Here is a 10,373-nt window from a genome sequence, read left to right as displayed (position 1 = left end):
TCTGTGCTAATGATGGGTAACCTATCCATCAAATTGAGATAAAACACTTCATCTGAAGTTTCTTTGGGTTGATAGCAATGCAGGCATGGCAGTCATCACAGCCCATCCACATTGCCATGCTGAGTTCCTTTACTGAATTGAAGAGCATAGGAAAGAGCTGAAAGTAGCAAGGCCCATTGTTGCATATGAGCAGCAGCTAATGACAGAATTCTATGTTTCCATCCAAAAATTGAAAGTAACGTCCATTGAGCCATCAGCAAGGTAAAATGTCTATCATACAGATAGGTATGGAACTTCTGAAGTCCGAAGATAATGCTGAGAAATTCTCGCTCTATTTACACATATTTCTTCTCAGATGTAATAAGTTGTTTGTGAAGTGAAGGCAATTGGTTTCTCCATGCTATCAGGAAGAAAGTGAGAAAGAATTGCACCCACTTCATACTGTGATAGGGTGACCAGATGTCCTGATTTTATAGGGACAGTCCTGATTTTTGGGTCTTTTTCATATATAGGCTCCTATTACCCCCCCCCCCCCGTCCTGATTTTTCACACTTGCTGTCTGGTCACCCTATACTGTGAAGCATCACAAGCCTGTAGCAGTGGCAACAAAACATCAAAGTCCATAAGAACTTTCACTCACATCAATAATTTCTTTGCTTACTTAAATGCATGCCCACACTCTTCAGTCCATTTCCATTTTTTCTTTGCTTGTAACAGGTCATGTAAGGCAAATACTGTCGCCAGATTAGTCAGACATTTACCATAAGAGTTAAGTAGTCCTAAGAATGAGTGTAACCATGACACGTTCTCTGGCTGGGGCACTTGAAGAACTGCCTTCTCTTTTTCTGGCAATTTCCTTAAGCCTTTGACATCAATTATATGTCCAAGGTATCCAATTGAAGGTGTGAAAAACTCACTGTTGTCTGGATGTTTTCTCAGTCCACGGTCTTCCAAACCTTATAAGACAGCATCCAAATTCTGACAATGATCCTCTTGATCCTTTCCTGTAACAAGGATGTCATCCAAATAGCACTTTGAACTCCATTCAGTCCCTTCACAATCTCATCCATGGCTTTCTGGAACAGCGCAGGTGCTGACGTGATACCAAAAGGCAACCTGTTGTAACAAAAAAGACGGTTACTCACCGTAGTAACTGTTGTTCTTCGAGATGTGTTGCTCCTATCCATTCCAGTTAGGTGTGCGCACCGCGCGTGCACGGCTCTTCGGAACATTTTTACCCTAGCAACTCCGGCGGGCCGGCTGGGCGCCCCCTGGAGTGGCGCCGCTATGGCGCTGAATATATACCCCAGCCGACCCGTCCGCTCCTCAGTTCCTTCTTACCGCCCGTGACGGCCAGTTGGAACAGTGGAGTGCTCTCTGTCCTCCACAGCCCTAGCGTTTCGCTACTCTTGTATGTATATAGTTGTTCAGTACTTAGTTGTTAGATAGTTGAATAAGTTAGTTAGTTATAGTTTAGGATAAGGGAATAAGGGGGGTTTACCCTCTTCTTCCGCAACCGGTGCGGGCTCATGCCCAAGGCACCAGGGTTTAAGCCCTGTGCGACTTGCCAGCGGCACATGCCGGTTGGGGATCTGCACGACTCCTGCCTGCGCTGCCTCGGGGAGACTCACCGTCCAGATAAGTGCCCTATCTGCACGGCTTTTAAACCTCGAACGAGAAAGGAGCGGGACAGTCGTTTGAAACAGCTCCTCATGGAGGCAACGCTCCAGCCCCCGGCACCGACCCCACCAGCGCCGAGGTCATCGTCGGCGCGCAGCGCACCAGCGGCCCCAGGCCGCTCCGGTACCGAGGCTCCTCGACCTCCGCAAGCAGCACCGGCGACCCAGCACCGTTCCCTCTCCCCATCAAGGAAACGTAAGCCGGTGAAGGTGACCTCGAAGCCGCAGCCTTCGGGACCAGTAGCCCAGCCTTTTTGCATGTTGATTCAGATATATTTCTGAGATGCCAGATCAATCTCCATTTGTAGGTATGCATTGAACAAATCCAATTTATTGAAACACTGTCCACCACTAAGATTAGCAAACAAATCTTCAATACGAGGTAGTGGTCAAACTGGTCTGCACATAAAATTAGGTTCAATGTCACTTTGAAATCACCACAAATTCAAACTGAGCCATCCTTCTTGATCATTGGTACAATGGGTGTAGCCCACTCACTGTGTGAAACTGGTGACAAGACTCCAATGTTCACTAAACAGTCCAAATCAATTTCTACCAGAGGCTTTTGAGCAAAAGGCACAATTCTGGGCCTGCAATATTTTGGGTGGCTGTCTGACTTAACAGTGAATTTCACTGACAAGCACAATTGTTGCCAAAGAATACCAAAGACATAGACGGCTAAGCCATAATATCTTTCCCCTGAAGCTTTACAGTATGATTTAAAGGATGATTACTGTGTTTGACTTCTTTACATCTAAATAAAAAGAGAACTGTTTTATTACTTTCCGAGCACTTTTTAGTAGGATCACAATTTAAAATGCACAAAATATTACATTTCAAGCCAAACACATGAAAGGTGGCTGGAGTCAAAACTTATCATACAAATGAAACAGAACATTTTTATTTTCATCGTACTTCTAATTTCCACATGGACGCTTTTTAAAATAAATCAGTATTTTAAACATGATCTCTTTTATCATCTTCAACAGAGAACCCACTAAGAAAACTACTCGTAGCAGACATTAACAACACTTTTTTTCCAGGTTGAAGTGTACATATTACTCACCTAAAATCCAATCCTGGAGGTTTTGGGTTGCACAATGAAATTGAGTTTTACAGACCACATTTTTTTTAAAAGGGTTCCCATAAAAGGTCTATTTACAGCAAATATCAAATGTTTTGAGTACATATAACAATACTAAATAATTCTCAATCTAGCAAAAAATTCTAAAGAATTAATTTACAAGTTTTAAATGACTGTTTTAAATCTAAGCTAAATTTAGCCCCTTTCCATAAAGATCATATTCTTTATATAGGATATAGTCCTTTAGAACTGGTGGAAGAGGAAGCTTCGCCATTGATGCTTGTCTCCGTAGACTCCTTAGTCCCATCAGTTTACGTATTTTCAGGCGGCACAAATGTTTTAATGGGCGAGGATTCTCTGAAAAATAGTGAGAGAAACACATCAAGGGAAAAAACAGACCATTAATTTGGCAAGTGTGTCTGAAACTTAGAATCTCAAAACATGCGCTCTAATGAAACTCACTTCAGAAATCTACCAGCTGAAAGCTCTCCTGTTCCTGTTACTTTTAATAAAATAGTTTTAATTTACTCCCAAATAAATGCACCACTAATAAAATTTCACTGGAGCAATAGTGACATCCAGTGGCCAGTTTTATTGTACTTATATGTTATTTTCATATTGGATGCTCATTAAGTTGTTTTTTTCCTGTTTTTAATTGGCAAGCCTTTTTATTTTAGTTAAATTCTAAATGGTGATTTTATGTGCTATTAACACCTTATGATTGGCACTTTTCCTTTAAAATTATGGTAACACCATGGTCTCAATTTTTCAAACGTGGGCACCTGAATAGCATATCCAAATCCTTTGTTTGATGCTTAGATCAACACATCAATTAGCACAATAAATGGTGACTAATTACATGATCTATGTACTCAATCCTGAAAGGTGCTAAGCACCTTCAATTCCCACTGACTCAGTAACACTTGAAGGTGCAGTATTAGACCCTGTGTGTTTGAGTTATTGCAACTTCTAAACAAAGACTACAAATATCACAAGATAACTGATATATCATGCCACCAGAGAGAGAGAGTTGTAATTAAATGTTTTATATGAACACCATATTTCAAAATACTTGACCTTTTGAAGCAGTTAGCACAACCAAATTACTTTGAAGCTGCTGTGACACCAAACAACAAAATCCAAAAAAGTAATTCTTTTGCACACCAGTGTGAAATACAAAAGCAAAAATAAAGACAGCATCAGCTTTAATTTTGAAAATTTTGACTTTTATCAGTTGATATTACAATCTCCACATTATTCAGACAGAATTTTGTATTTATTACCCTAATAGAAAGAGAACTACTTTGGTGAAGGTTTATAAAAGCATAAACACTTGTATTAATTACCCGTTAGACTGAAACAGCTCCAAAGAGAACTGTACCCGATAAATATAGACAAACATATTTTCCACAGTTCAGTAAATTAAAATGTATTAAATAGATCTTCATTTCAAAGTACCAATTCCAGTTTGTGTGCACATACATATAGATATATTTTAAAAAATAAATGTAGATGGTCAATAGACTAACAGCTCTATCGCAATATAGCATATAAATATGCATTTAGACATGTTACACATACCCTTAGGAAATTGTTTTAGGACATCTTCCTATACATATCTAATGGAAACTTTTCAGAATTTAATTGCAGCTGCTTTAAAGTGGCACTGAGATAAATATAATAAATTAATTCCTTGCCTGTATTACTAATAAACTAATGAAACTGGGCAATTTTTTAAAATGTAGGACTAAAGTGTCCCTTACACATAAGCATATACGTACGTAGCCTATGTAAGGGACAGGAAACTTTGTGAATTCATAATTATGAGGTGAAATCCTGCATATGTTTATGCTTCAGCTGGGTGGTGTGATTCCCAGCTCAGGCAGACAGACTCATGCTAGTTAGGGCACAGCTAGCACAAGTCTGTCTATCTGTGCTACCAGCTGCAATATAGACATAACCACTGAAGTCTATGACAAAATTCCCATTGACTTCAATAGGGGCAGGATGTCACTCATGGTGTTTCTGCTGGCAAGGCCGACGAGAGGGTGTGTGGGGGAAGCCGGTACAAATTACCAGGGCCCAGTGGTCCTGAAGGGGGCCCAGGGCCCGGCTTCCCCGGCTTTGTCTGCCCTGTTTAGCCAGTCCACCCTTGCTGGGGGGCCAGAAAAATTTTTTTCACCGGGGCCCAAACCCGCTCTTGGCGGCCCTGTCTGCCGGATCAATCTAATAGGAGGATAGGATTTCCGAAGGGTCAGGCTTCCTTCCACCCAGAACCGGAAAGGGCTTCTGCGTCCTAAACCTGAGGATTCTTTCCTAAGATCTTGGCAGATCCTGAATGATCTACTGGATCAAGAGCAATCTGCATGAAGTTCCCGTGCCCCCTCAGTGCTTCTTGGACCCCCCTGTCTCCATGATTCCCAAATTGCTGCTGCTCCTGAACCCTCTCGGTCCTGGGGTTAATATTGTGGTAGAATGTCCCATCTAGTTTATAAGCCTTTTAAAGGACAGGTATACACAGGAACCTGTGAGAGGCTCAAATAAAATACAAAAAATGATACCCCGATAATGCACATTGTGTAAATCAGATTTAGGACATTGTGGCATAGTAAATACCAACATTTTATAGTCGCTTCTCATGTTGGTCTCTGAAGAGCTATTAGGTGAAGGAGGGAGTAGAACAATGAAAGCATGGGCAAATGCCCCTCGGTAAAAGGTCAGTATCTCACAGGATTACACAGTGATGGGTGCGTTAGAAATATATATGTCAGTGCAGGGTGAGATTCTGCCACCACTATTCACCTGGCGGTACCTTGCTCTTCAGATGAAATAAATGGGGCTTCCTCCAGAACAAGGTACTATTCAGTGGGGAAGATCCTTAGCTAGTATAAATTGTCTTAGTGCAAAGATGTCAATGGAACTAGGATGACTGATTCTACTTGAGAATCTGCCCCAATCTGAGAGAGGGTGTCAGGAACTGGCCCTTAGACCAGGTGATGCAAACAGAACATATCAGAATTAAATATAGCTGGTAATAGTCGTAATTTTTTTACAAACCTTTAATACCAGATCAAATCATTAAACAAATGTTAGACATTTACCTAATATCTGACGTATCTCTGGCCATTCTTTCTGTGCTTCTAGGACACACTTTAGTTTTGAGCATAAAGGAACATAATCCATATAGTCTATCAAAATGCGTATCACATGTCCAACTAAATGTTTCAACCAAGGAACTGTAATAAAGGCACAGAACTGAAAGGAAAAAACACAGATTACTTTTAAAACTCACCCAGGGAAATGCCAAAGTGATGGAATTTTAAAGAATTTATTTACAGAAATATCCTGTAAGAAACAGTCCTGTACTGACATCCCATGGGGATATAATGGATCACCTAACAAGTCATCTCCAGCAATCTCTAACTTTTGATTCTTTGTTTGAACAGAAACCTGAAGGCCACTTTTCATTATGTCAAAGATGACAATATCTTAATAACTTCCTCATTGTTTTATTCCACTTTGGTTTTAGGAGTAGGATTAAACATCTTTCTCTAAAAAGTACACTTTCATTACATGTATGCTGAGCATTATTGCTCAAACAATAATCTCAAACTCAGAGGAAAACCTGGAGGACATTAACTCTTAGGCCTTTATCATTTTTATCTACTACTATCATAACTCTACACTTTTCGGCTATACTTTGCATTCAAATTTGCTTGAATATATCCCTGAAAAATGAGTTTGGGGTGAGACTCAAAACCGCCTATGAAATAATATGGCGCCCTTGGAAATCTTTGATCATAAAGCATCCAAAGTATAAAATCCTCAAACAGTATCTTGTGATATCTGTGTTACTAATAACAACTTATCAGTATCTTATGCACTCTAATTGTGTGGGAATGCCTGCTGCTACCGGAATGCTAAAAGGCATCCTGCTCCCATTGAAGACAATGGGACTTTCATCATTGACTTCAGTGGAAGAGGGATTGGAACCAAATACAGTTATATTTTTTCTTTTAAACCCACCATTTTATACAAAAGATATAAATGTTCCAAGAATTGTATCTCATAAGTACTGTGTTTAATTGTACTGACACCACTTTATAGTAATGCTTTGCACGTACATAACTACAGAACCTTTTATCTGAGGATTTCAAAGCACTAGCCAAACATTAATAAAGTAAGTCTCACAGCCCTCTTGTGACAGGTAGATATTATTATTCCCTCTATCCATATGGGGAAACTGAAGTACCGACAGGTTAATGCCTAAATTTTGAATTTTTTCCCACTATCTTTGTGTGTCTCAGTTATTGGGATACCCAGGTCCTGATTTTCAGAAGTGCTGAGCATCCACAGGTCTCATTTGACTTCAGTCAAAGTTTTGGATTCTCACTGGCTCTGAACATCTCAACATCTCAAGCTGGGCATCAAAAATTTGGACATTTCATAAATTTGTTCTAACATCTCAATCCTGCAAACACTTACACATACATATAACTTTACTTGTGTGAGTAAATCCGTTGATTTAGATAGGTTTACCACACAAGCAGATATCACATGCTTAAGAGTTTGCAGGATCATGCCCTATGTTTAACCCAAAATATGCTGGCAAATAATTGGCTGAGTTGGGAATAGAACCCATTTTCCTGCCTTCCAGCTCCCTCCTTTAATTGCTAGTCAAAACTTCCTTGCTACAACCTCTAACTCAGTTTCAAAACTAAAACTACTCTATATGTGTCATTTTCTCTATACCAGAATAAAACTGAAGAAAGGTTATGGAGGGTGGGAATAAGTATGTTGATATCAAGAAATCTTAATTCTGCATTAAAATATAAAATAAATTTAAAGCAAGGTTACATTGAAGAGAAAAATGAAGAGAAGAAATGAGAAATGTGCTTACTGGAGTATCTTTTATTACACAAGATGTCCATCCTGGTAATACCTCCTCTTCTGGAAGTGACCACACAAAAGAACTTCCAAAGATGTCGCCATGCATACAATCAAAACACCTCTCTGCATTATATCCATGATTCAACAACAGCCTTAGCATTACCTCATCATTCAAAGCATACTGAATGGCACTGGGGAAATGGGTGTCATTCACAAGCATGAAGTAGCAATTGACATTTGCTCCATAGGATAGAAGCAATCGTACGATTTCATGGTTACCAGCTCTCACTGCTACAAGAAGACAATTTAGAGGATCCTTGTTTGGGTCTGCACCAGCTTTGAGTAACACTTCTGTGCAGAGAATGTCATTGTTAGAAACAGCAAAATAGAGTGCTGTTTTCCTTTCATCATCGTAGTTTTCAGAAATGTGTTCAGCCAGGAGAGTATTGACATCAAAATCATTTTCAATGAGGAGCTCTAGACACTGCACATTCTGGCCATCTGCTGCTGAGTGAATGGGGCTTAACCCACTTCTCTGGATTGCAGTCTTGGATGTAATTGGAATTAGATATTTCAGTGACCTAAAAAGATAATGAAGAAAATTTTCATCTGGCTAAAATCCACCCAGACATCAACTTCTTCCCCACCCTGCAGCTAAAATCCACCCAGGCATAAACCCCTTTCCCAACCTCATGAAAACAGGACATCCAGTTGTGACTTTCTACTACCTAACTGAACATTTCACCCGAGAAGCCAGATTCTGCCCTCATTTACTCCTGAACAACCCCAACAGACAAATTTCTGTCCTGACTTATACCACATGGAACCTTTTTGAATTAAATGGAGTTGTACAAAGTGTAAATTAGCACCGAATGTCCTAATTACTTTCTTTTAGTTCTGCTAGGGTTTGGTTTTTGTTTTATATTTCCTATTGTATATGCTGAAGCCACATTTAAGATTTAATTAAAAATAATTTAATGTACATACTTGTCAAATATGAATGATCTTTAAATTTGGACTTTTCAATTCAACCCTTTAATGTGACATAGTGCTAGATGCTGTATTATAGGGGAGAATTTGAAGCCTACAGTTATACTCACAAATAATGTCCTTCATAGGCTGCTTTGTGTATAGGGAGCTGTCCTGCCCTATTAGGCACATTACCACTTCCTCCATATTCCAAAAGAAGAGCTACACAGTCTGGATTACCTCCTCCAGCTGCTTCAAACAGTATTGATGCACCATCATCTGCTAAAGCATGAACATCACCACCTGGTGGAAGGATATAAAGGTAATAGTTAAGTCCAAAGGAACTCGGAAGATATATCTTGTCTTTAAAATATCCTGAATTTCTTTTCTCTTCATGTTCGATTATTAAAATTGCACCTCTAAGAACAGAACAGAAAAGTTTATAGTAACCAGTTTAGAAATTAAATGTAAAATTTAACCATCACAGATACAAACGTATATATATTGGGAAAGTGGAGAGAAATCACTTGAGTGACATTTGCTTTGAGTTGAGATACTAAACTGAGAATCTGCAGTATTCTGAAGTCCTTTCAAACACGCTTAATCTCAGAACTGCATGTTGCTACTTTTTTTAAAAAAATTGATGTAGGAGCAGAAGTAGTCCCTTCTTGTCACTTCTAACATATATATTATTGTAAACCTTTTATTTTCTTCCAATGGAGCAAAAACATTCCCATGTGATGCCTTCCTCCCAAAAAAATCCAATCTTGGGAAAAAAACATGTTCAGTTACAGTAAAACCTCAGAGTTACAAACACCTCGGGAATTGAGATTGTTTGTTACTCTGAAATGTTTGTAACTCTGAACAAAATGTTATGGTTGTTGTTTCAAAAGTTTACAGCTGAACATTGACTTAATATGGCTTTGAAACTTTACTATAAAAAATGCTGTTTTCCCTCTTTTTTTTTTTTAGTATTAGTAGTTTACGTTTAACACAGTACTGTACTGTGTTTGTTTTGTTTTTGTCTCTGCTGCTGCCTGATTGCGTGTTTTCGGTTCCAAATGAGGTGTGTGGTTGACTGATCAGTTTGTAAGTCATAACTCTGAGGTTCTACTGTGAATATTTCCTTCTGAGACTTGGAAGCAGGGCCCAGCAAGGTAGCTGGAGACAATTTTTGTTTTGTTTTGTGCAGTTACATATTCTGAGGTGAAGATTTCAATGTTAAGTTTAGCTTTTAAGAGTCTTATATGAATTGAGATAATCCCTAGAGTGCTTTGGTTCCATAAACCAAAGAGTGAGGGTCACATTTTCCCATTCTGTGTCTGTTAAATCATAAAACCTTGTAATCTGAGTTAAAAGCTTGAGATCTGGCATAGTTATAGGCAGGCTGCTTTGCAATATGGAACCACTGTGGCAGCACATCCTAGTGGCTATGGACGGGATTAAAATATAAGTATATATTACACAGTTTTATCTTATTTGATTATCCAGTATTAATCTATCTATTGAGACACTGGTGCAGCTCACATATTGGGTATTTGTCCTGGACCAAATAAACTAACTCTCATGGCTCTCATTCTACATCCACTACATGTGTTCTTTATGCACAGAATCCTCCCAGTGACGTATCAACTATTCTGCTTTGGAGTTTGTTGGACATTAGACAGAGCACACCACAGGTTAATGCTTTGATAAATATAGCCAGGGTGCTGTGGGATTCACTCAGAATCCTGGTGGTATTTAGGCACTGG

At 39.1% G+C, this 10,373-nt stretch overlaps 1 protein-coding gene across 12 annotated transcripts in view; it reads right to left on the bottom strand.

The window, feature by feature from the left end:
- Positions 1 to 2,090: 2,090 nt before the first annotated feature.
- The window catches only part of ASB15 (ankyrin repeat and SOCS box containing 15), a 39,527-nt gene continuing 31,244 nt past the window's right edge, over positions 2,091 to 10,373 (bottom strand). For all 12 annotated transcript variants that reach the window (XM_039510589.1, XM_039510572.1, XM_039510597.1 and 9 more), the window contains 4 exons: positions 8,754 to 8,925; positions 7,664 to 8,234; positions 5,865 to 6,018; positions 2,091 to 3,120 (listed from right to left, as the gene is read on the bottom strand). In XM_039510589.1, the coding sequence (XP_039366523.1) occupies positions 2,948 to 3,120; positions 5,865 to 6,018; positions 7,664 to 8,234; positions 8,754 to 8,925 (1,070 nt within the window). In that variant the 3' untranslated portion in view covers positions 2,091 to 2,947. The remainder of the gene's footprint in view (positions 3,121 to 5,864; positions 6,019 to 7,663; positions 8,235 to 8,753; positions 8,926 to 10,373) is intronic.

This window comes from Mauremys reevesii, linkage group 1, assembly GCF_016161935.1.
Source record: "Mauremys reevesii isolate NIE-2019 linkage group 1, ASM1616193v1, whole genome shotgun sequence".
In the NCBI taxonomy this organism is placed as follows: Eukaryota; Metazoa; Chordata; order Testudines; family Geoemydidae; genus Mauremys; species Mauremys reevesii.
The sequence above is the reverse complement of the archived record's forward strand: the minus strand, read 5'-3'. Positions and strand labels throughout refer to the sequence as shown.